Raw genomic sequence first — 26,637 nt, 5'->3', positions numbered from 1 at the left:
GGGTGCTGTATGACCAACCCCCCCCAATGTATGGCCCCGCACAGCAGTGCCATATGGGGACACCCCATATAGGGCCGTGTGGGGGGGCACAGAGCTCCTGGGGGGGCGAGGAAGCACTTTAGGGTTTGGGGTCCTGCAGGCTTTGGGGTGGCGATGGGGGGGGGGGGGTTATTGGGGCCGCCCCCCCCTCCAACATGGGTGTGAGGGTGGCACTGAGACCCCCCCCATAACCCCCCCCCTTTTGGGTGCTGGGTGAGGTTTGGTGGCTTTATTATTAATTATTATTAATTATTATTAATTATTATTATTTTGGGGGGGGGGTGGAGGAGGGGAGGGGTTGTCTTTTTTTTATTATTATTATTATTTTTATTTTATTCCCCCAACGATTTTTTTTTCCCCTTTCTCGTTATTATTAATTATTAATTAATTATTAATTATTCCGGTCGCTAATTTATTGAAGCCGTTTGTGAAACGCTACTAATCCGAATAAAACTTAATTTATTGAAGGAAAACGCCTCAAAAATAGGGGACCCCCCCCCTCCCCCCCTCAAACCCCCCCCCCCAATTCCCAGCCCTATTGGGAGGGAACAGCATTGGGGTGCTGGGGGGGGGGGCACAAAACAGGGCATCCTTCATCACAGCCTGAGGGCTTTGGGGGGGTAATTAGTGCCCCCCCCCCCCATAAAATATCGAAGGGGGGGCCTCAAACCCCCCCCCCCCCCAATTCCCAGCCCTATTGGGTGAGAACAGCATTGGGGTGCTGGGGGGGGGCACAAAATGGGGCATCCTTCATCTCAGCCTGAGGGCTTTGGGGGGGGATTTGTGACCCCCCCCATAAAATATCGAAGGGGGGGGTGATAAGGGCACTTAGTGAGGGATTTTTTTTGGGGGGGGGGATGTGGGGGAGTACCAAGGCACTGCAAATGGAGGGGGGGGGGGGGAAGGCACAGGGATGCTCCAATGGACACCCAATGGTGTGGGACACCCCCATATTGGGGAGGGGGGGGGGAAATGCCCATCTGGGGGGGGGGTTTCTGCCCCCCCCCCCCCCCAACACCACCCCATAGGCACTTGGGCAGCTGTAGGCACAGGGCTACGACACAACCCCCCCCCCCCAAAAATGGGGGCTGCTGCTCCATCAATAAATAAGTAATAACTTAAACACCGAAAGCAGGCGGGGGGGGGGGGGCAGCAAACACCCCCCCACCCCCCCCCCAGCCCCCGAAATGAAATTCTCTGACCATCAATGCCCCCCCCACTCCATGCCCTGTGCCCCCCCCCCCGCCACGCTGTCCCTCCAGCCCCATTGAGGTGAATGGGGGGGGGCACGTGGATGGAATTTGGGGGGGGGGGGATAAAAAAGGGGGGGGGTCACTTCCTCAGCTGCAGGCTGTCCAGGAGCGCGCGTTTGTGTTTGGGGTCCAGGACGCCTGCTTCCTCCAGGTCCTCCTCCGTGATGTCACTGGGGGGGGGGACACAAAAAGGGGGGGGGGACAGCATCAGGGAGAGGAGCCAAAAGGGTCCCCTGGTCCCATACAGCTGCATAGAGATCCCCTATTTCCCCCATACAGCCCCAAAAGGGTCCCATTCCCATACAACCCCATACAGACCCCCTATTTCCCCCATACACCCCCAAAAGGGTCCCATCCCCATTCAGCCCCATAGAGATCCCCTATATGCCCCATACAGACCCCACAAGACCCCCCCTTATCTCCCCCATACAGCCCCTAAAGGGTCCCATTCCCATACAACCCCATAGAGATCCCCTATTTCCCCCATACAGCCCCAAAAAAGTCCCATCCCCATTCAGCCCCATAAAGACCCTCTATTTCCCCCATTCAGTCCCAAAAGGGTCCCATCCCCATTCAGCCTCATACAGACCCCTTATTTCCCCCATACAGCCCCAAAAGGGTCCCATTCCCATACAACCCCATAGAGGCCCCACTATTTCCCCCATGAAGCCCCAAGAGTCCCCTGGTCCCATACAGCCCCATAGAGACCCCCTTATTTCCCCCATACAGCCCCAAAAGTGTTCCATCCCCATAGAGACCCCCTATATCCCCCATACAGCCCCAAAAGGGTCCCATCCCCATATAACCCCATAGAGATCCCCTTATTTCCCCCACACAGCCCCAAAAGGGTCCCATTCCCATTCAGCCCCATAGAGATCCCCTATATCCCCCATACAGCCCCCAAAGGGTCCCATCCCCATACAACCCCATACAGACCCCCTATTTCCCCCATACACCCCCAAAAGGGTCCCATCCCCATTCAGCCCCATAGAGATCCCCTATATGCCCCATACAGACCCCACGAGACCCCCCCTATCTCCCCCATACAGCCCCAAAAGGGTCCCATCCCCATACAACCCCATAGAGATCCCCTATTTCCCCCATACAGCCCCAAAAAAGTCCCATCCCCATTCAGCCCCATAAAGACCCTCTATTTCCCCCATTCAGTCCCAAAAGGATCCCATCCCCATTCAGCCTCATGCAGACCCCCTATTTCCCCCATACAGACCCCAAGAGGGTCCCATACAGCCCCATAGAGACCCCCCTATTTCCCCCATAAAGCCCCAAAAGCGTCCCATCCCCATTCAACCCCATAGAGATCCCCTATTTCCTCCATACAGCCCCAAAAGAGTCCCATCCCTATTTAGCCCCATAGAAATCACCCTATTTCCCCCATACAGCCCCAAATGGGTCCCATCCCCATATAACCCCATAGAGATCCCCTTATTTCCCCCATACAGCCCCAAAAGGGTCCCATCCCCATATAACCCCATAGAGATCCCCTTATTTCCCCCACACAGCCCCAAAAGGGTCCCCTAGTCCCATACAGCCCCATAGAGACCCCCCTATTTCCCCCATACAGCCCCAAAAGGGCCCCATCCCCATACAACCCCATACAGACCCCCTATTTCCCCCATACACCCCCAAAAGGGTCCCATCCCCATTCAGCCCCATAGAGATCCCCTATATGCCCCATACAGACCCCACGAGACCCCCCCTATCTCCCCCATACAGCCCCAAAAGGGTCCCATCCCCATACAACCCCATAGAGATCCCCCTACTTCCCCCATACAGCCCCAAAAAAGTCCCATCCCCATTCAGCCCCATAAAGACCCTCTATTTCCCCCATTCAGTCCCAAAAGGATCCCATCCCCATTCAGCCTCATACAGACCCCCTATTTCCCCCATACAGACCCCAAGAGGGTCCCATACAGCCCCATAGAGACCCCCCTATTTCCCCCATAAAGCCCCAAAAGCGTCCCATCCCCATTCAACCCCATAGAGATCCCCTATTTCCTCCATACAGCCCCAAAAGAGTCCCATCCCTATTTAGCCCCATAGAAATCACCCTATTTCCCCCATACAGCCCCAAATGGGTCCCATCCCCATACAACCCCATAGAGACCCTCCTATCTCCCCCATACAGACTCCAAGAGACCCCATATCTCCCCCATACAGCCCCAAAAGGGTCCCATCCCCATTCAGCCCCATAGAGACCATCCTATTTCCCCAATACAGCCCCAAGAGGGTCCCCTGGTCCCATACAGCTCCATAGAGATCCCCTTATTTCCCCCATACAGCCCCAAAAGGGTACCATCCCCATTCATCCCCATAGAGATCCCCTATTTCCCCCATACAGACCCCAAGAGACCCCCTATTTCCCCCATACAGACCCCCTATTTCCCCCATACATCCCCAAAAGTGTCCCATCCCCATACAACCCCATAGAGACCCCCTATTTCCCCCATACAGCTCCAAAAGGGTCCCATCCCCATTCAGCCCCATAGAGATCCCCTATTTCCCCCATTCAGCCCCATAAAGACCCTCTATTTCCCCCATTCAGTCCCAAAAGGATCCCATCCCCATATAACCCCATAGAGACCCCTCTATTTCCCCCATACAGCCCCAAAAGGGTCCCATCCCCATACAGCCCCATAGAGACCCCCCTATTTTCCCCACACAGCCCCAAAAGGGTCCCATTCCCATACAACCCCATAGAGGCCCCACTATTTTCCCCATGAAGCCCCAAGAGTCCCCTGGTCCCATACAAGCCCCATAGAGACCCCCTTATTTCCCCCATACAGCCCCAAAAGGGTCCCATCCCCATATAACCCCATAGAGATCCCCTTATTTCCCCCATACAGACCCAAAAGGGTTCCATCCCCATAGAGACCCCCTATTTCCCCCATACAGCCCCATACAGCCCCAAAGGGGTCCCATCCCCATATAACCCCATAGAGATCCCCTTATTTCCCCCACACAGCCCCAAAAGGGTCCCATTCCCATTCAGCCCCATAGAGATCCCCTATATCCCCCATACAGCCCCCAAAGGGTCCCCTAGTCCCATACAGCCCCATAGAGACCCCCCTATTTCCCCCATACAGCCCCCAAAGGGCCCCATCCCCATACAACCCCATACAGACCCCCTATTTCCCCCATACACCCCCAAAAGGGTCCCATCCCCATTCAGCCCCATAGAGATCCCCTATATGCCCCATACAGACCCCACGAGACCCCCCCTATCTCCCCCATACAGCCCCAAAAGGGCCCCATCCCCATACAACCCCATACAGACCCCCTATTTCCCCCATACAGCCCCAAAAGCGTCCCATCCCCATTCAGCTCCATAGAGATCCCCTATTTCCCCCATACAGCCCCAAATGGGTCCCATCCCCATACAACCCCATAGAGACCCTCCTATCTCCCCCATACAGACTCCAAGAGACCCCATATCTCCCCCATACAGCCCCAAAAGGGTCCCATCCCCATTCAGCCCCATAGAGACCATCCTATTTCCCCAATGCAGCCCCAAGAGGGTCCCCTGGTCCCCTACAGCCCCATAGAGATCCCCTTATTTCCCCCATACAGCCCCAAAAGGGTTCCATCCCCATAGAGACCCCCCTATTTCCCCCATACAGCCCCATACAGCCCCAAAAGGGTCCCATCCCCATTCAGCCCCATAGAGATCCCCTATTTCCCCCATACAGACCCCAAGAGACCCCCTATTTCCCCCATACATCCCCAAAAGTGTCCCATCTCCATTCAGCCCCATAGAGACCCCCCTATTTCCCCCATACAGCCCCAAAAGCGTCCCATCCCCATTCAGCTCCATAGAGATCCCCTATTTCCCCCATACAGCCCCCAAAGGGTCCCCTAGTCCAATACAGCCCCATAGAGACCCCGCTATTTCCCCTATACAGTCCCATAGAGACTCCCTATTTCCCCTATACAGCCCCAAAAGGGTCCCATCCCCATTCATCCCCATAGAGATCCCCTATTTCCCCCATAAAGCCCCAAAAGGATCCCATCCCCATATAACCCCATAGAGATCCCCTATTTCCTCCATACAGCCCCAAAAGAGTCCCATCCCTATTTAGCCCCATAGAAATCACCCTATTTCCCCCATACAGCCCCAAATGGGTCCCATCCCCATACAACCCCATAGAGACCCTCCTATCTCCCCCATACAGACTCCAAGAGACCCCATATCTCCCCCATACAGCCCCAAAAGGGTCCCATCCCCATTCAGCCCCATAGAGACCATCCTATTTCCCCAATACAGCCCCAAGAGGGTCCCCTGGTCCCCTACAGCCCCATAGAGATCCCCTATTTCCTCCATACAGCCCCCAAAGGGTCCCCTAGTCCCATACAGCCCCATAGAGACCCCCCTATTTCCCCCATACAGCCCCATAAAGACCCCCTATTTCCCCCATACACCCCAAAAGGGTCCCATCCCCATTCATCCCCATAGAGATCCCCTATATGCCCCATACAGACCCCATGAGACCCCCCCTATCTCCCCCATACAGCCCCAAAAGGGTCCCATCCCCATACAACCCCATAGAGACCCCCTATTTCCCCCATACAGCCCCAAAAGGGTCCCATCCCCATTCAGCCCCATAGAGACCCCCCTAATTCCCCCATAAAGCCCCAAAAGCGTCCCATCCCCATTCAGCTCCATAGAGATCCCCTATTTCCTCCATACAGCCCCCAAAGGGTCCCCTAGTCCCATACAGCCCCATAGAGACCCCCCTATTTCCCCCATACAGCCCCATAAAGACCCCCTATTTCCCCCATACAGCGCCAAAAGGGTCCCATCCCCATCCAGCCCCATAGAGATCCCCTATTTCCTCCATACAGGCCCCAAAGGGTCCCCTAGTCCCATACAGCCCCACAGAGATCCTCCTGTCCCACAGAACCCCATAGAGATCCTCCTGTCCCCATATGGCCCCATAGAGGTTCCCTTGTCCCCATACAGCCCCACAGGGGTCCCCTTGATCCTATGTGACCCCAAGAGGGTCCCCTATCCCTTTACAGCCCCAGAGAGGTCTCCCTGTCCCTATATGGCCCCAAAAGGGTCCCCTGTACCCATACAGCCCCATAGAGATCCAGCTGTCCCCATACAGCCCCACAGGGGTCCCCCTGACCCCATACAGCCCCAGAGGGGTCCCACTGTCCCCAGAGGGGTCCCACTGTCCCCATATGGCCCCAAAAGGGTCCCCTGTCCCTATACAGCCCCATAGAGATTCTCTTGACCCCATACAGCCCCACAGGGGTCCCCCTGACCCCATATGGCCCCAAGAGGGTCCCCTGTCCCCATGTGACCCTATAGATATTCAGCAGTCCCCCCATACAGCCCCAGAGGGATCCCCTTGATCCTATGTGACCCCAAGAGGGGTCCCATAGCCCTTTACAGCCCCACAGGGATCCCTTTGTCCCTATATGGCCCCAGAGAGGTCCCCTGTCCCTATACAGCCCCATAGAGAACCCCTTGTCCCCATACAGCCCCAGAAGGGTCCCACGGTCCCCACACGGCCCCAAAAGGGTCCCCTGTCCCTTTACAGCCCTATAGAGATCCTCTTGTCCCTATACAGCCCCACAGGGGTCCCCCTGACCCCATATGGCCCCAAGAGGGTCCCCTGTACCCATATGGCCCCATAGAGCTCCAGCTGTCCCCATACAGCCCCAGAGGGGTCCCCTTGATCCTATGTGACCCCAAGAGGGTCCCCGAACCCTTTACAGCCAGAAAGGGATCTCTTTGTCCCTATATGGCCCCAGAGAGGTCCCCTGTCCCTATACAGCCCCAGAGGGGTCCCCCTGCCCCCATATGGCCCCAAGAGGGTCCCCTGTCCCCATGTGACCCCATAGATATTTAGCAGTCCCCCCACACAGCCCCAGAGGGGTCCCTTGTCCCCACACAACCCCAATGAGACCCCCTTCACCCCCACCCCATAGAACCCCCCCCCCCCCACCTGAGGAACTCCAGGTCGTCCCAGCCGTTGTGCAGCAGCCCCTCCTCGTACCTCTCCAGCCCCAAACCCCGCAGCCATTCCCCCACGTTGGACTCGCTGACGCCAGCGCCGCGGCCCGCCTGGCACAGCGCCTGCAGCAGGGTTGGGGGGGGAGGAAAGGGGAGGGGGCTCAGTGCTGGGGGGTCCCACAGCGGTACCGGGTTGCCCTGCCCCATCCTCATCTCCTTTCCGCATCCCAAACCCTTTCCACCACCTCCATGCCCGACTCCGAGATCTTTCTCCCATCCCATCCCCAACGCCATCTCCGCCCCATCCCCATCTAATCTCATCCCATTCCCATCCCATCCCATCCCATCCCATCCCATCCCATCCCATCCCATCCCATCCCCATCCCCACCTCCATCCCCATCCCATCCCCATCCCCACCTCCATCCCCATCCCATCCCCATCCCCATCCCCATCCCCATCCCCATCCCCATCCAATCCCATCCCATCCCATCCCTGTCCCCAACTCCATCCCCATCCCATCCCCATCCCATCCCATCTCATCCCATCCTTGTCCCCAACTCCATCCCCATCCCATCTCATCCCATCCCCATCCCAGCCCCAACTCTATTCCCATCCCATCCCATTCCTATCCCATCCCGTCCCCATCCCCAACACCATCTCCACCCCATCCCCATCCCATCTCATCCCATTCTCATCCCCAACTCCATCCTCATCCCATCTCATCCCATCCCCGTCCCCAACTCCATTCCCATCCCATCCCCATTCAATCTCATCCCATTCCCATCCCATCTCATCCCCAACTCCATCCCCATCTCATCCCCAACTCCATCCCCATCCCATCCCCATCTAATCTCACCCCATTCCCAACCCATCTCATCGCATCTGCATCCCCATCCCATTCCCATCCCATCCCATCCCATCCCCGTCTCCATCCCCATCCCCAACTCCATCCCCATCCCATCCCCATCTAATCTAATCCCACTCCCATCCCATCTCATCCCATCCCATCCCATCCCCATCTCATTCCATCCCCATCCCCATCCAATCTCATCCCATTCCCATCCCATCCCATCCTCATCCCAATCCCATTCCATCCCCATCCCATCCCAATCCCATTTCAATCCCTATCTCATCCCCAACTCCACCCCCATCCCCATTTCCAACTCCATCCCCATCCCATCTCACCCCACCCCGATCTGCATCCCCAACTCCATCCCCATCCCATCCCATCCCTATTCCCATCCCATCCCCATCCCCAACTCCAGCCCCATCCCATGCCATTCCCAAGCCATCTCCATCCCCATCCCATCTCATCCCATTCCCATCCCCAACTCCACTCTCATCCCATCTCATCCCATTCCCATTCCATTCCCATCCCACCCCCTCCCCATCTCCACCCCATCCCCAAATCCCACTCCCAGCTCATTCCTTCCCCCCATCCCCATCCATTTCCCCCATCTCCAACCCAACCCCCCATCTCCCGTCCCTTTCCCCCATTACCATCTCCAACCCCTTTACTCCGTTTCCACCCCTTTCCCCCACATTTCCCTCCCATCCCTTTTCTTGACCCCCATCCCTTCCCTTCAATCCTCACCTCCAAACCTTTCCCTCCATCCCCATCCCAAATTTCCTTTCCCCATCCCCAGCTCCCATCCCTTTCACCCACCCCCGATCCCCAGCTCCCATCCCTTCCCAATCCCGATTCCCTCCATCCCCATCTCCTAAACCCCATTCCCAATCCCTTTGTTCCATCCTCCTTTCCATTCCCTACCCATCCCATCCCACCCCCAATTCCCATCCCCACCCCACTCCTCCACCTCCATCCTCCTCTCCCACCCCATAATCCCCAGCTTCACCCCAATCCCAATCCCCATCTCCCATCCTCAATCCCTATTTTCTCCATCTCCCAATCCCCATCTTCAACCCCAATCCCCATTCTTCCATCCCCATTCCACCCCATTCCACCATTTCGTCCCCCTCTCCCATCCTCAATCCCCATCTCCAATCCCAATCCCCATTCCCAACCCCAATCCCTTTCTTCCATCCCCATTTTATCCCCATCCCACCCCATTCCTCCACCTCCACCCCAATCCCAATCCATCTCCCATCCCCATCCCTATTCCCTCTCCCCATCCATCTCCCAATCCCCATCCCCAACCCCAATCCCTTTCTGCCATCCCCATCCCACCCCATTCCCCCACCCTCACCTCCCATCCCAATCCCTATTCCCTCCATCCATCTCCCAATCCCCATTCCCAACCCCAATCCTTTTCCTCCACCCCCATCCCACCCCAATTCCCATCCCCATCCTACCCCATTCCCATACCTCCACCCCCCTCTCCCACCCCACAATCCTCACCTCCATTCCAATCCCAATCCCAATCCCAATCCCCATTCCCAACCCCAATCCCTTTCCTCCATCCCCATCCCAGCCCCAATTCCCATCCCCATCCCACCCCACAATCCTCACCTCCATCCCAATCCCAATCCCAACCCCAATTCTCATCCCAATCCCTATTCCCTCCCTCCATCTCCCACCCCCATCCCATCCCCAATTCCCCCTCAATCCCCCCCCCACCTCACACCCCCCCCTCCCCACTATCCCCCCCCCTCCCCCTCCTACCCCTCCCCAATTCCCACCTCCTCAACCAGATCCTCCTGGATGCTCTCTCGGATGCAGTGGGATGTGAAGGCGATGGGACGGCTGTAATCGGGATGCAGGCAACGGGGGGGCAGCTCCAACCTCCCCCTCCCTCCTGACCCCCCCCGACCCCCCCCACCCCCCCCATATTCCACCTCACTCAACGTTTTGGCCATCTGAAGCACAGAACACGAACGGTCGTCCCTCACCCCCCCAGGTACCGAGACCCCCCCAGATATTTCCAACCCAAAGGTGGGTATTGAAGGTCTGGGGTGAGGTTTGGGTGGGGGGGGTTCACAACCGACCCCCCCCAACAGCTCCCTGGTGGTCTCGGCCCCCTCCAGTTCACGGGGCAGAGGAGGAGGGGGAAAGTCTGGGGGGGGTAAAGCGACTGGGTTGGGGTCCTCATCCGAGGAGGTGTCCTCGTGGCACGGAGGGGGGGGGCCTGCAGAGGGATGGCGGCGGCGTTCGGGGGGCACAGCTTTGTTTTTAGGGACTGGGGGTTTGCCGGGGGGGGGGTCGGGGGCCAGCAATTGGTGAGGGACCCCTTCCAGCACGTAGTATGCAGGGTTATTGAAGCTGTTCTTCAAAGGCCCCCCCGGAGATTCCGTCACCGGTTCCGCTTTGGAGCTGCGGGCACAAAGGGGGGAGTTGAGTAGAGGTGGGGAGGGGATGCGGGGTGACTCCCCCCCCCTGTACCCCAAATCTCTGTGCCACCCCACTCACCGGCTCAGGGCGGCCTCATCCCTGGAGGTGCCACGGTGTGGGGTGGGCAGGCGGGGGGGTGGAGCTGTGCTGCCCTTCTCGGGTTCCTCGGGGGCTTTGGATGGGGGGGAGGTGGGAGGATCGGCCCCGGGGGGCTTCCGAACCATGGACCTGGGGGGACAGAAATGAAAAGGGAGGGGGGGGTGAGGGTCATCGGGCTGGGGGTGCCGTCCTGCAGTGGAACAGGACTCTGGGCATCGTCCTGCAGGGGTGCTCTGAGCATCACCCCATGCATTGGGATCCTGCAGGGGTGCTCTGAGCATTGCTACATGCACTGGGATCCCGTGCACCATCCTGCAGGGGTGCTCTGAGCATCATCCCATGCACCAGGATCCTGCATGGTTGCTCTGAGCACCACCCCATGCATTGGGATCCTGCAGGGATGCTCTCAGCACTGCAACATGCATTGGGATCCCATGCACCAGGATCCGTGTGTGTTCCTGCAGGGGTGCTCTGAGCATCACCCCATGCACCAGGATCCTGCAAGGTTGCTCTGAGCACTGCCACATGCACTAGGATCCCATGCACCATCCTGCAGAGGTGCTCTGAGAACCACCCCATGCATTGGGATCCTGCAGGGATGCTCAGAGCACTGCCACATGCACTGGGATCCCATGCACCATCCTGCAGGGATGCTCAGAGCACTGCCACATGCACCAGGAGCCTGTGTGCATTCCTGCAGGGATGCTGCAAGCATCGCAGCATGCACCAGGATCCAACACCAGGACCCCATGCACCATCCTACAGGGATGCTCAAAGCACTGCAACGTGCACCAGGACACCATGCAACATCCAACAGGGATGCTGTGAGTACTGCAACATGCACCAAGACCCCATGCACCATCCTGCAGGGCTGCTCAGAGCACTGCCACATGCAGCAAGATCCCATGCACCATCCTGCAGAGCTGCTATAAGCATTGCTACAGGCACCAGGACCCCATGCACCATCCTGCAGGGATGCTCTGAGCACTGCCACATGCACCAGGATCCTGGTGGGATGCTCTCAGCATTGCAACATGCATTGGGATCCCATGCACCATCCTGCAGGGATGCTCTGAGCACCACCCCATGCACCAGGATCCTGGTGGGATGCTCTCAGCATTGCAACATGCATTGGGACCCCACGTACCATCCTGCAGGGTTGCTACAAGCATTGCTACAGGCACCAGGACCGCATGCACCAGCCTGCAGGGATGCTCTCAGCATTGCTACAGGCACCAGGATACCATGCAACATCCTACAGGGATGCTGTGAGCATTGCAGCATGGACCAAGATCCCATGCACCATCGTTCATGGTTGCTCTGAGCCCCACCCCACGCACCAGGACCCCACGCCCCATCCCTCAGGGAAGCTCCCATCGTCAACACAGCACCAAGAGATGCAGGACCCTCCCCCCAGCCCCCCTCCCCACTCACTTGGCACACTCCTGGGGGGCTCTGGAGCTCAGCTGGGCTCTGCCTTTGCCGCCCGCTGCCTCGTCCTTATCGACACTGATCCACTCTGCGAGGGGACGGGGTGGGGGGGTGAGCTCAGCAAAGGCACACAGAGGGGTTGGGGGCACACTGAGCCCCCCCACCCTCCCCTTTCCCACCCCCAGCTCTCACCATAGAGCCTCTCACGGGTGCCCAGGCGCTCCGCAGGCACGCGCACCTTCATGGAGCCGCGGATGTTGCCCGTCTCCTCGCCACGGTGTGAGAGGTAAGTGAGGAACTGCTGAGCTGTGCTGCCAATCATGGACTTGAGGGCGATGACACATTCCCCTAAGGGGGGTGGAGGGGGGGGTCACCATCAGGGTGGGGGTCCCCAAACCCTTGAAGGTTGGCACGGCACGGGGACCATGGAGATGTACGCACCATAGGACTCGTAGCCATCCAGGGACTTGACGGTGAGCAGCAGGTGTTGGTCCTGCAGGTATTCGATCTCAGAGAGGATGGGCTTCAGCTGGGGGGGCACACAGTGTGAGGGGAGTTGGATTACAGCCCCCCACCTCCCAAAATCCCCCCCCAGTGCCCTCCTCTATCCAACCCCATGGCAAACTCACCGTGGGCAGCTGCCGCGACGACCACTGCACCTTGAGGAAGTTGATGTTGTCGCTGCTCTGCGTGTCGTTCTCACTGCTCTTCTTGAATTCTGCACCAGGGGACAGCATGGTGGCACCGTATCCGACCCCCCCTCACACACACACACCTCTACAGACCCTTTGTCCCCCCCTCCAGGCGCTCACCCTCCAGGCAGGTGGAGTAGAACTCGATGAAGAACTTGGTGCGGCTCGCCGTCTTCACGATGGCCTCGATGCTCTCAAACTCAATGTACGCCTGATCCGATGACTTGGACAGCCCTGCACGGGGAGTAGGGACAGCAGAGTGTCCCCCCTTGTCCCCACATCCCCTTTGTCCCCCTGTCCCTGCAGGGCTGAAGGCTGTACCTTTCTTGGAGACGAACTGGGACGTGACGCCGACCTCGAAGGAGCCGAAGACGGGCGAGTGGTCGCTGGTCGTGATGTCGTCAGTGCAGCCTGCAGCACACAGAGCTGTCCCACAACCTGCCCCAATCCATCCTCCACCAGTACCCAACCTGTCCCCAACCTGCCCTAAACCTGTCCCCAACCTGCCCCCGACTTGTAACCAACCTGCCCCAAACCTGCCCCCAATCTGTCCACATCCCATCCCCAACCTGCCCCCAACCTGCCCCCAACCTGTACCCAACCTGCCCCCAACCTGTACCCAACATGCCCCAAACCTGCCCCCAATCTGTCCCTATCCCATCCCCAACCTGCCCCAAACCTGTCCCCAATCCATCCCCAACCTGTACCCAACCTGCCCCCAATCTGTCCCCATCCCATCCCCAACCTGCCCCCAACCTGTTCCCAATCCATCCTCAACCTGCCCCCAACTTGTCCCCAACCTGCCCCAAACCTGCCCCCAATCTGTCCCTATCCCATCCCCAACCTGCCCCAAACCCGTCCCCAATCCATCCCCAACCTGTACCCAACCTGCCCCAAACTGTCCCCAATCCAGTCCCAACCTGTCCCCAAATCTGTCCCCAACCTGCCCCAAACCTGCCCCCAATCTGTCCCTATCCCATCCCCATCCTGCCCCAAACCTGTCCCCAATCCATCCCCCACCTGTACCCATCCTGTCCCCAACCTGTCCCCAACCTGTCCCCAACCCATCCCCCACCTGTCCCCATTCTGCCCCCAATCTGTCCCCAGCCAGCCCCCAACCTGTCCCCAACCCATCCCCAGTCCACACCCAACCCATCCCCTGTCCCCAACCTGCCCCCAGCCCATCCCCACCTGCCCATAACCTTTCCCAACCTGACCCCAACCCATTCCCAACCCACACCCAACCCACCTCCAACCCATCCCCAACTTGTCCCCAGCCAGCCCCAAACCTATCCCAAACCCGTCCCAAACCTGTCCCCAAATCTGTCCCCAACCCATCCCCAATCCACACCCAACCTGTCCCCAACCCATTCCCAACCCACACCCAACCCAACCTCCTCTCCCCAACCTGCCTCCAATCCATCCCAAACCCATCCCCAACCTGTCCCCAGCCTGCCCCAAACCTGTCGCCAACCCATTCCCATCCTGTCCCCTATCTGTCCCCAACCAGCCCCAAACCTGTCCCCAACCCATCCCCAACCCACACCCAACCCATCCCGTCCTCAAACCTGCCCCCAACCCATCCCCATCCCATCCCCAACCTGTCCCAAACCTGTCCCCAGCCCATCCCCAATCCACACCCAACCCATCCCCTGTCCCCAACCTGCCCTCACACGATGAGTTGGGTCTGCCCAATCCATCCCCAACCTGTCCCACAACCTGCCCCCATCCCCAACCCACATCCAACCTGTCCCCTGTCCCCAACCTGCCCCCCAATCTGTCCCCAACCTGACCCCAACCCGTTCCCATCCCATTCCCAGTTTGCCCCCAATCCATCCCAAACCCATCCCCAACCTGCCCCCAGCCTGCCCCAAACCTGTCCCCAACCCATCCCCCACCTGTCCCCAAATCTGTCCCCAATCCATCCCCAACCCATACCAAACCTGCCCCCAATCCATTCATCTCCTGCCCCCAACCTGTCCCCAACGAGTCCCAAACCTGTCCCCAGCCCATCCCCCACCTGTCCACAAACCTGTCCCCAACCCATTCCCAACCCACACCCAACCCAACCTCCTCTCCCCTACCTCTCCCCAAATCTGTCCCAAACCCATCCCCAACCAGTCCTAAATCTGTCCCCCACCTGTCCCCAAATTTGTCCCCAACCCAGCCCCAACCTGTCCCCAGTCCATTCCATCCTGTCCCCAACCTGTCCCCAACCCATCCTCTGTCCCCAGCCTGTCCCCAACCTGCCCCCAATCCATTCCCATCCTGCTCCCAACCTGTCCCCAACCTGTCCCAAACCCATCCCAAACCTGTCCCCAGCCTGCCCCAAACCTGTCCCCAACCCATCCCCCACCTGTCCCCAAATCTGTCCCCAACCCAGCCCCAACCCACACTCAACCTGTCCCCAATCCATTCCCATCCTGTCCCCAACCTGCCCCCAATCCATCCCCATCCTGCTCCCAACCTGTCCCCAACCCATCCCCAACCCACACCCAACCTGTCCCCTGCCCCCAACCTGCCCCTGACCCCAACCCATTCCCATCCCATCCCCAACCTGTCCCCCACCCATCCCCCACCTGTCCCCAAATCTGTCCCCAACCCATCCCCAACCCACACCCAACCTGTCCCCAATCCATTCCCATCCTGCTCCCAACCTGTCCCCAACCAGACCCAAACCTGTCCCCAACCCATCCCCCACCTGTCCCCAAATCTGTCCCCAACCCATCCTCAACTCACACCCAACCTGTCCCCTGTCCCCAACCTGCCCCCAATCCGTCCCAAACCCATCCCAAACCTGTCCCCAGCCTGCCCCAAACCTGTCCCCAACCCATCCCCCACCTGTCCCCAAATCTGTCCCCAGCCCAGCCCCAACCCACACTCAACCCGTCCCCAATCCATTCCCATCCTGTCCCCAACCTGTCCCCAATCCATCACCATCCTGCTCCCAACCTGTCCCCAACCCATCCCCAACCCACACCCAACCTGTCCCCTGCCCCCAGCCTGTCCCTGACCCCAACCCATTCCCATCCCATCCCCAACCTGTCCCCCACCCATCCCCCACCTGTCCCCAAATCTGTCCCCAACCCATCCCCAACCCACACCCAACCTGTCCCCAATCCATTCCCATCCTGCTCCCAACCTGTCCCCAACCTGCCCCCAATCCGTCCCAAACCCATCCCAAACCTGTCCCCAGCCTGCCCCAAACCTGTCCCCAACCCATCCCCAACCTGTCCCCAAATCTGCCTCCAACCCATCCCCAACCCACACCCAACCTGTCCCCAATCCATTCCCATCCTGCTCCCAACCTGTCCCCAACCAGACCCAAACCTGTCCCCAACCCATCCCCCACCTGTCCCCAAATCTGTCCCCAACCCATCCTCAACTCACACCCAACCTGTCCCCTGTCCCCAACCTGCCCCCAATCCGTCCCAAACCCATCCCAAACCTGTCCCCAGCCTGCCCCAAACCTGTCCCCAACCCATCCCCCACCTGTCCCCAAATCTGTCCCCAGCCCAGCCCCAACCCACACTCAACCCGTCCCCAATCCATTCCCATCCTGTCCCCAACCTGTCCCCAATCCATCACCATCCTGCTCCCAACCTGTCCCCAACCCATCCCCAACCCACACCCAACCTGTCCCCTGCCCCCAGCCTGTCCCTGACCCCAACCCATTCCCATCCCATCCCCAACCTGTCCCCCACCCATCCCCCACCTGTCCCCAAATCTGTCCCCAACCCATCCCCAACCCACACCCAACCTGTCCCCAATCCATTCCCATCCTGCTCCCAACCTGTCCCCAACCTGCCCCCAATCCGTCCCAAACCCATCCCAAACCTGTCCCCAGCCTGCCCCAAACCTGTCCCCAACCCATCCCCAACCTGTCCCCAAATCTGCCTCCAACCCATCCCCAACCCACACCCAACCTGTCCCCAATCCATTCCCATCCTGCTCCCAACCTGTCCCCAACCAGACCCAAACCTGTCCCCAACCCATCCCCCACCTGTCCCCAAATCTGTCCCCAACCCATCCTCAACTCACACCCAACCTGTCCCCTGTCCCCAACCTGCCCCCAATCCATCCCAAACCCATCCCAAATCTGTCCCCAGCCTGCCCCAAACCTGTCCCCAACCCATCCCCCACCTGTCCCCAAATCTGTCCCCAGCCCAGCCCCAACCCACACTCAACCCGTCCCCAATCCATTCCCATCCTGTCCCCAACCTGTCCCCAATCCATCACCATCCTGCTCCCAACCTGTCCCCAACCCATCCCCAACCCACACCCAACCTGTCCCCTGCCCCCAGCCTGTCCCTGACCCATTCCCATTCCCATCCCATCCCCAACCTGCCTCCAACCCATCCTCAACCTGTCCCCAGCCTGCCCCATACCTGTCCCCAAATCTGTCCCCAACCCATCCCCAACCCACACCCAACCTGTCCCCAATCCATTCCCATCCTGTCCCCATCCTGTCCCCAACCCATCCCCAACCCACACCCAACCCAACCCCTGTCCCCATCCTGCTCCCAACCTGCCCCCAACCCATCACCCATCCTGTCCCCTGTCCCCAACGAGCCCCAATCTGTCCCCAACCTGCCCCCAGCCCATCTCCACCTGCCCACAATCTGTCCCAACCTGACCCCAACCCATCCCCATCCCCATCCCATCCCCATCCCATCCCCAACCCGTCCCCAACCCATCCCCTGCTCCTAACCCATCCCCAACCCATCCCCAGTTGGGGTGGCCATCCCCAGTGCCCCCCCCCAGTCACGAGTTCCCCCCCTGCCACCATGGCTGCCCCTCACCATAGGCGTTGCAGTTGACGTGGGTTTCGGGGTACGACTTCCAGAGGATGCGGTCGCACCAGGACGGGACGTTGGTACGAACCTGCAGCAGGATGGGGTGGGTTGGGGGGGTCACACAGGACCCATCCGGGTGCCCCCCACCCTCAAAATCCCCTCCACCCATCACCGTACCCCTGTGGGTTTCTGCTTGTGCCACACGTAGGTGTCCCGCGAGCCGCGCTCGTAGCGGTACGTGGGGGGGAAGGTGATCTCCTCCTCTCCTGCAGCAAGGAATATGTTTTTTTTGGGGGGGGGTCAGGGAGAATCAGCACCCAGAGCCCCACCCCACCCCCCCTGTAACCCGTGTGGCCCTCACCGAAGCGCAGGAACACTTTGTGTTTCTCCTTCTCCAGGTTGAGCTGATCCACTTTGAGCAGCGGCTCGAACTCCTTGCGGCTGATGTAGTTCAGGATCTCCTGCAGGGGAGGGCATTGGTTTAAGGATTGCCCCCTCCCCCTAAATGCAGCCCCCATCACCATCACCGACCAACCAACCCACCTGGATGTCCATATCCAGGCGGTAGTTGAGGTCCCCAAACCAGAAGAGGTGGGTGAAACGCAGCGAGATGTCGAAGGAGCTGAGCTGCTTGTCGCCCAGCGAGAGCAGGCGCAGGATGTCCAGGTAGTTCTGGTTCCTCCTGCATGGGGGAGGGGACGGACACTGCTGTCACCTCCCCCCAGCCCCAACACGGTCCCCATGCTGTGGGTGCTCACCTGGCTGTCTTCTCGTTGCCCGAGGTGAGGTGGCAGTTGACGAAGCCGAAGGACGTGCCGTTGAACATGAAGGAGACGCCCACGGCGCCCTTGTTGCCTGTGGGGACAGGATGGGGTGGGATGGGGACAGGGGATGGGATGGGGTGGGGACAGGGAATGGGATGGGGTGGGATGGGATGGGATGGGGACAGGGGATGGGATGGGATGGGATGGGATGGGATGGGATGGGATGGGGACAGGGGATGGGATGGGGACAGGGGATGGGATGGGGACAGGGGATGGGATGGGATGGGGTGAGATGGGGACAGAGAAGGGATGGGATGGGATGGGATGGGATGGGATGGGATGGGATGGGATGGGGACAGGGGATGGGATGGGGACAGGGGATGGGATGGGATGGGGTGGGGTGGGGACAGGGGATGGGGTGGGGTGGGGACAGAGAGAAGGGATGGAATGGGATGGGATGGGATGGGATGGGATGGGATGGGATGTGGTGGGGTGGGGACAGGGGATGGGATGGGGTGGGGACAGAGAGAAGGGATGGGGTGGGATGGGATGGGGACAGGGGATAGATGGGATGGGATGGGGTGGAGACAGAGAGAAGGGATGGGAAGGGATGGGATGGGATGAGATGGGGACAGGGGATGGGATGGGGACAGAGAGAAGGGATGGGGTGGGATGGGATGGGGACAGGGGATGGATGGGATGGGATGGGATGGGATGGCATGGCATGGCATGGCATGGCATGGCATGGCATGGCATGGCATGGCATGGGGACAGAGAGAAGGGATGGGATGGGGACGGGATGAGGACAGTTGAAAGGGGAGAGGGATGGGATGGGGACAAGAGGGAACAGAAATTGGGACAGGAATGGGGACAGGAATGGGGACAGCGGACAGGGGGTGGGAACGGGGATAGAATGGGGACAACTGACAGGGGATGTGAATGGGATGGGGACAGGGGATGGGGACAGGGGACCAGAGATGGGGACAGGAATGGCGACAGGGGAAGGGATGGGGACAGGGGACGGGATGGAGACAACTGACAGGGGATAGGAATGGGATGGGGACAGGGGGTGAGGGATGGGGATTGGATGGGGATAGCTGACTGGGGATGGGAGATGGGGGATGGGGACAGGGGACAATTGAAGGGATGGGGACAGGAATGGGGATGGGGGATGGGGACAGGGGATGAGGACAATTGACAGGGGATGGGAATGGGATGGTGACAGGAGATGGGGGATGGGGACAGGGGACAGAGATTGGATGGAGACAGGGACAGAGGATGGGGACAGGGGATGGGGACAATTGACAGGGGATAGGAATGGGATGGGGACAGGGGGTGAAGCATGGGGACAGGAATGGGGACAAAGGACAGGTGATGGGGACGGGGGACAATTGACAGGGGACAGGAATGGGATGGGGACAGGGGATGAGGGATGGATGAGGGATGGGGACAGGGGATGGGAATGGGCTGGGGACAGGAGACGGGGGGATGGGGATTGGATAGAGACAGGGGATGGGGATGGGGACAGGAATGGGGACAGGGCATGGGGACAAGGGATGGGGATGGGATGGGGATAGGGAGTGAGGGATGGGGGCAAGGGACAGGGGACGGGGACAATAGATGGGATAGGAACAACTGACAGGAGATGGGAATGGGATGGGGCCAGGAGGGAACAGGAATGGGGACAGGAATGGGGATAGGGGACAGGGGGTGGGAACGGGGATAGAATGGGGACAACTGACAGGAGATGGGAATGGGATGGGGACAGGGGACCAGAGATGGGGACAGGGCACGGGATGGGGACAGGGGATGGGGACAGGAGATGGGATGGGGACAACTGACAGGGGATGCGAATGGGATGGGGACAGGGGATGGGGACAGGGGACCAGAGATGGGGACAGGAATGGTGACAGGGCACGGGATGGGGACAGGGGATGGGGACAGGAGATGGGGACAGGGACAGGGGATAGGATGGGGACAACTGAGAGGGGATGTGAATGGGATGGGAACAGGGAATGGGGGATGGGGGGATGGGGATCGGATGGGGATGGGGACAGGAATGGGGACTGAATGGGGATAGGAACAGGGATGGGGACAATTGACAGGGGGTGGGGACAGGAATGGGAATGAGGGATGGGGACAGGGCATAGGGACAAGGGATGGGGACAGGGGATGGGGACAGGACAGGGGATGGGGATTGGATGGGGATGGGGACAGGGGATGGGGTATGGGGACAGGAATGGGGTCAAGGGACAGGGGATGGGGACAAGGGACAACTGACAGGGGACGGGGACAGGAATGGGGACGGGATGGGGACAATTGACAGGGGATGGGAATGGGATGGAGGACAGAGAACAGGAATGGGGACAGGGGACAGAGGGTGGGGACAACTGGCAGGGGATGGGGATGGGATGGGGACAAGGGATGGGGACAAGGGACACGATGGGGATGGGAGGATGGGGACAAGCAGATGGTGATGCGATGGGGATGTGGTGGGGACAGGAGAAATGTGATGTGATTGAGACACAATGGGGCAGGAAGATGGGAACATGAGAACAGGGACATAATGGGGACAAGAGAATGAAGACGTGAATAGGACACGAAAATGGAGACACAAAGATGGGGACACAAAGATGGGGACACAAAGACGGGGACACAAAGATGGGGACACAACGGGAATGGGGACCCGATGGGGCAGGACATGATGAGGACACAAGGATGGAGACAGGAAAATGGGGACAATATGGGGACACGAAGGGACAAGAGGTCAAAGATGGGATGGCGACACAATAGGCACAGAAGGACAGGAATGGAAGGAGGGGGACATAAGAACAGGGACACAATGGGGACAGGAGAATGAAGACGTGATGGGGACAGGGAAATGGGGACATGATGGGGACACAAGGAAAGAGGAAGGTGGGGACACAATGGGGTTGGGGACACGATGGGGATGGGGACACGATGGAGCAGGAGAATGGGGACATGAGAACAGGGACATAATGGGGACAGGACGACGATGACATGATGAGGGTATGAGGATGGGGACAGAAAGATGGGGATGAGAACACAATGGGGACAGGAGAATGGGGACATCACAAGGATGGGAGGACAGGGACAGGAGATAGGGACACGATGGGGATACAATGGGGATGGGGACACAATGGGACAGGAGGATGGGGACATGAGAACAGGGATGTAATGGGGACAAGAGGATGAAGAAGTGAATAGGATGTGAAGATGGGGATGCAATGGGGACACAATGGGGACGTGAGGATAGACAGGATCACAGAGACATGCCAGGGACACGATGGGGACAGGAGAACGGGGACGGGATGGGGACACAAGAGGCACAGAAGGATAAGGACAGGAGGCCCCCCTGCCCAGCCCTACCCAGCGTGTTGGCGATGCCGGTCTTCACGCTGGACGTGCTGACGTGGCTGATGCGATTCTCGTGCTCTGGTTTCACCAACACCACCACCTTGATGTTCCACAGCGACTGCATGGCCACCTGAGGGGGGGGAGATGCAGCTCAGCCCCCACCGGGGCTCGGGGACAGCTGCTGCCATCGGGCACCGACCCCACAGCGCCCTGTGATGCCATAGATCCAATGGCTGCACCCACCCCACAGCACCCAGTGCCATGGTGACCCCAACGGCTGCACCCATCCCATAGACCCCACTGTATCCCCAGTGGGTGTACACACCCCATAGACCCCACTGCATCCCCAATGGCTGTGCCCACCCTACAGCACTTGGGGCTACGCTGACCCCAATAGGTGCACCCACCCCATAGACTCCAATGTAAGGTGACCCCAATGACTGTACCCATCCCACAGCCCCAGTGCCTTGGTGATCCCAATGGGTGCACCCACCCCAATAGACCCCATTGTATCCCCAGTGGGTGCACCCACCCCACAGCCCCCAGTGCCACCATATCCCCAATGGCTGCACCCACCCCATAGAACCCACTGTATCTCCAATGGCTGCATCCATCCCACAGCACCCAGTGCCACGGTGACCCCAATAGGTGCACCCACCCCATAGACCCACTGTATCCCCAATGGCTGCACCCACCCCACAGCACCCAGTGCCATGGTGACCCCAATGAGTGCACCCACCCCACAGCCCCCACTGTATCGTCAGTGGGTGCATCCACCCCACAGCCCCCACTGCCATGGTGACCCCAAAGGGTGCATCCACCCCATAGACTCCACTGTATCCCCAATGGCTGCACCCACCCCAGAGCTCCCACCGCCATGGTGACCCCAATGGGTGCACCCCAATGCAAGGTGACCCCAATGATTGCACCCATCCCACAGCCCCCAGTGCCTTGGAGATCCCAATGGCTGCACCCACCCCATAGCCCCCATTGTATCCCCAGTGGCTGCACCCACCCCAGAGCTCCCACTGCATCCCCAATGGCTGCACCCCCCCCACAGCACCCTGTGCCATGGTGACCCCAATGGCTGCACCCACCCCACAGCACTTGGTGCCATGGTGACCCCAATGGCTGTGCCCACCCCACAGCACTTGGGGCCACGCTGACCCCAATAGGTGCACCCACCCCATAGACTCCACTTTATCCCCAATGGCTGCACCCACCCCAGAGCTCCCACCGCCATGGTGACCCCAATGGGTGCACCCCAATGCAAGGTGACCCCATGATTGCACCCATCCCACAGCCCCCAGTGCCTTGGAGATCCCAATGGCTGCACCCACCCCATAGCCCCCATTGTATCCCCAGTGGCTGCACCCACCCCACAGCACTTGGTGCCATGGTGACCCCAATGAGTGCACCCACCCCACAGCACTTGGGGCCACGCTGACCCCAATAGGTGCACCCACCCCACAGCCCCCACTGCATCCCCAATGGGTGCATCCCCCCCACAGCCCCCACTGCCATGGTGACCCCAATGGCTGCACCCACCCCACAGCACTTGGGGCCACGCTGACCCCAATAGGTGCACCCACCCCATAGACCCCACTGTATCCCCAATGGCTGCACCCACCCCAGAGCTCCCACCGCCATGGTGACCCCAATGGGTGCTCCCCAATGCAAGATGACCCCAATGATTGCACCCATCCCACAGCCCCCAGTGCCTTGGAGATCCCAATGGCTGCACCCACCCCATAGCCCCCATTGTATCCCCAGTGGCTGCACCCACCCCACAGCACTTGGTGCCATGGTGACCCCAATGAGTGCACCCACCCCACAGCACTTGGGGCCACGCTGACCCCAATAGGTGCACCCACCCCACAGCCCCCACTGCATCCCCAATGGGTGCATCCCCCCCACAGCCCCCACTGCCATGGTGACCCCAATGGCTGCGCCCACCCCACAGCACTTGGGGCCACGCTGACCCCAATAGGTGCACCCACCCCATAGACCCCACTGTATCCCCAACGGCTGCGCCCACCCCACAGCACCTGGGGCCGAGGTTCCCCCCATGCTTATGCCCCCCCCACCCAGCACCCCCAGCCCGGTGTCCCAATCCTACCGGGCGGTACTCGGTGTCGGTGAAGTCCCTGAGCACAGCACGCAGGAAATCCACCCACTCCTTATCTCCCACCGAATTCTCCTGGGTGCCAAAGACGTAGATGTCGTGCGGGATGCTGGCTGTCACCTCGTCCAGCGCCTTGCCCAGCCCCTTGGATGTGAACCACGACGTGATGCTCTTGGGTGGGGGCACGCTGCCTGCAGGGAGCACGCTCAGAAGGGGGGGGTATATTGAGGATGCATCGAGGAAAAGGGGGGCGGGGGGGCGGTTAGGTTTAGGGTTAGGCTCTGCCCCAGGAGCTCACCCATGTTCCAGGTGCCGATGAAGATGGAGATCATGTCTGGCTCGTCCTGCTGCGAGTGCTTGTTCTTCATCAGCTGCAGCAGCTGGCAGAACGCCTCCCTCTTCTATAGGAACAGGGTGGGGGGCGCAGCATGAGCCTCCTACACCCTAAAACCACGCAGAACCCCCCCCTCACCCCCCCAGCACCCACCCTGGCACTGACGAAGACGAAGTCCTTGCGCTGCGTCCGGTCCTTCTCCTTCTCAAAGACGATGCCCAGTTTGTTCTGCACACGCTGAGATTTGATCAGCTGCCGGACTGCGGGGGGGGAAGCAATCGAATCAGAGCTTTTAGGGGGCACTGAGCCCCACATCAAACCTCCCCCCACGCCTCACAAGCTTACTTTTATCGTAGGTGAAGGTGTTCCAGTCCTCCTGGGCGTCCCTCTGCTTCTTCAGCACCACCAGCTTGCCGCCCTCCACATCCACGCTCAGCGTGTATTTCTGCGACTTGCCAATCTTGGTCAGGTCCCCCAGGGTGACGTCCAGCTTCACCTGCAGCCACACGTGGGATGCTGAGGTGACCAAGCAGAGCTCGGGGACAGGGACACCCCACGAGGGTGGCAAAAGGACAGGACTCACCTCGAAGGTTTGCACGGGGATGCTTTTGGCTTTGCGGGATACGGGCTGTGCCGGCACAGCCGGGCTGGCTGAGCTCATCTCCTGTAGTGCTTTCAGTGCCTGGAGGGGGGCAATAAGAGCGGCTGTCACCCTCAGCACCCCACACCCCGTGGCACAGCTGTCCCCACTGCAGTGCTCACCTTCTTCTCGATGCTGGAGAGGAAATCCTTCAGCACAGACAGTTTCAGCACCAGGCTCTCCAGCTCCTGCTCCCCGCTCTGCAGCGCCGTCTGCAAACCCCCCCCTACAGTCACAAAATGGGGACCCCCAACCCCAGCCCCATCTCTCCATCACCAATGAAGAGTGCCAGGTCCAGCCCTGAGCATCCCAGGCTCACACCCCAAAGCCTCCACGCTCGGTCCATCCCCACACACCCTATGGTGGGACCTGCCCCACTGAGACACCGACGCTCCACCCCCAAAGCCTTCACCTGCTGGAGGATCTTGGACACCATGGGGGAACTCTGCTGGTCAAACACCTTGGAGAGGATCTCCAGCCCTGCCAGCACCTTGTCCACCTCACTGTAAGGTGAAGGCAAAGCATCAGCAGGTCGGCATCCATCCGTCCATCCATCCATCCATCCATCCATCCATCCATCCATCCATCCATCCACCCATCCATCCACCCATCCATCCATCCATCCACCCATCCATCCACCCATCCATCCACCCACACATCCATCCATCCACCCATCCACCCACCCATCCATCCACCCACCCATCCATCCATCCATCCATCCACCCACCCACCCGTCCATCCACCCACACATCCATCCATCCACCCATCCACCGACCCATTCATCCATCCATCCGTCCACCCACCCATCCATCCATCCACCCATCCATCCATCCATCCACCCGTCCATCCATCCATCCGTCCTTCCATCCGTCCATCCGTCCATCCATCCGTCCACCCATCCATCCACCCACCCACCCATCCACCCATCCATCCACCCGTCCATCCATCCATCCGTCCATCCATCCATCCGTCCATCCGTCCATCCATCCGCCCATCCGTCCATCCATCCATCCATCCACCCACCCATCCACCCACCCATCCATCCATCCCTCCATCCATCCATCCGTCCATCCATCCATCCGTCCATCCGTCCATCCATCCACCCACCCATCCATCCACCCACCCACCCATCCACCCATCCATCCACCCGTCCATCCATCCATCCGTCCATCCATCCATCCGTCCATCCGTCCATCCATCCGCCCATCCGTCCATCCATCCATCCATCCACCCACCCATCCACCCACCCATCCATCCATCCCTCCATCCATCCATCCGTCCATCCATCCATCCGTCCATCCGTCCATCCATCCACCCACCCATCCATCCACCCACCCATCCATCCACCCATCCATCCGTCCACCCATCCATCCGTCCACCCATCCATCCGTCCATCCATCCATCCACCCATCCATCCATCCACCCATCCATCCATCCACACCACTCTCACCTGTGCAGCCGCTTGCAGGAGGTGACGAGGGTCCTGTGGAGGTGGGGCAGGCTGCTGGCCCCCGCTTTCACAGCCTCCAGGTCCAGTGCATAGCTGCCTTTCAGGTACTCGTGGGAGATGCTGGCCAGGCCGTTGGTGCTGCAGAGGGGATGGGGGTAAGGGATGCAGTGGGGGTGCAGGGATACGGTGGGGTTGTGGGGATACGCTGGGGGACACGGCGATGATCCTCACCTCTCCGCTGCCCCATCGGCTGCTGCTGGCCCTGGGCTGCTGGGGCTGAGCCCCACGGAGGACCCTGAGAAGCTGCTGGTGCTGGAACGTGGAGGGAGAGGAGGCTTCTCATCCTCACCATCTGCAAGGCAGCGG

At 59.8% G+C, this 26,637-nt stretch overlaps 1 protein-coding gene across 2 annotated transcripts in view; it reads right to left on the bottom strand.

The window, feature by feature from the left end:
- Positions 1-1,334: 1,334 nt before the first annotated feature.
- The window catches only part of INPPL1 (inositol polyphosphate phosphatase like 1), a 35,512-nt gene continuing 10,209 nt past the window's right edge, over positions 1,335-26,637 (bottom strand). For both annotated transcript variants that reach the window (XM_090134187.1, XM_090134188.1), the window contains exons 4-28: positions 26,503-26,623; positions 26,272-26,409; positions 25,234-25,324; positions 24,944-25,033; positions 24,765-24,863; positions 24,527-24,677; positions 24,335-24,441; positions 24,146-24,248; positions 23,842-24,038; positions 21,735-21,852; positions 18,339-18,435; positions 18,124-18,262; positions 17,942-18,041; positions 17,758-17,846; positions 17,587-17,668; positions 13,106-13,195; positions 12,905-13,018; positions 12,722-12,810; positions 12,534-12,621; positions 12,285-12,440; positions 12,096-12,180; positions 10,641-10,790; positions 9,914-10,544; positions 7,265-7,395; positions 1,335-1,462 (exon numbers count right to left, since the gene is read on the bottom strand). In XM_090134187.1, coding sequence (XP_089990313.1) covers positions 1,372-1,462; positions 7,265-7,395; positions 9,914-10,544; positions 10,641-10,790; positions 12,096-12,180; positions 12,285-12,440; positions 12,534-12,621; positions 12,722-12,810; positions 12,905-13,018; positions 13,106-13,195; positions 17,587-17,668; positions 17,758-17,846; positions 17,942-18,041; positions 18,124-18,262; positions 18,339-18,435; positions 21,735-21,852; positions 23,842-24,038; positions 24,146-24,248; positions 24,335-24,441; positions 24,527-24,677; positions 24,765-24,863; positions 24,944-25,033; positions 25,234-25,324; positions 26,272-26,409; positions 26,503-26,623 — 3,347 coding nt within the window. In that variant the 3' untranslated portion in view covers positions 1,335-1,371. The remainder of the gene's footprint in view (positions 1,463-7,264; positions 7,396-9,913; positions 10,545-10,640; positions 10,791-12,095; positions 12,181-12,284; positions 12,441-12,533; positions 12,622-12,721; positions 12,811-12,904; positions 13,019-13,105; positions 13,196-17,586; positions 17,669-17,757; positions 17,847-17,941; positions 18,042-18,123; positions 18,263-18,338; positions 18,436-21,734; positions 21,853-23,841; positions 24,039-24,145; positions 24,249-24,334; positions 24,442-24,526; positions 24,678-24,764; positions 24,864-24,943; positions 25,034-25,233; positions 25,325-26,271; positions 26,410-26,502; positions 26,624-26,637) is intronic.

This window comes from Phasianus colchicus, chromosome 1 (assembly GCF_987193195.1).
Source record: "Phasianus colchicus chromosome 1, bPhaCol1.hap1.1, whole genome shotgun sequence".
Classification (NCBI taxonomy): Eukaryota; Metazoa; Chordata; class Aves; order Galliformes; family Phasianidae; genus Phasianus; species Phasianus colchicus.
Note: the sequence above shows the minus strand (reverse complement) of the source record. Positions and strands in the feature narration are given on the sequence as shown.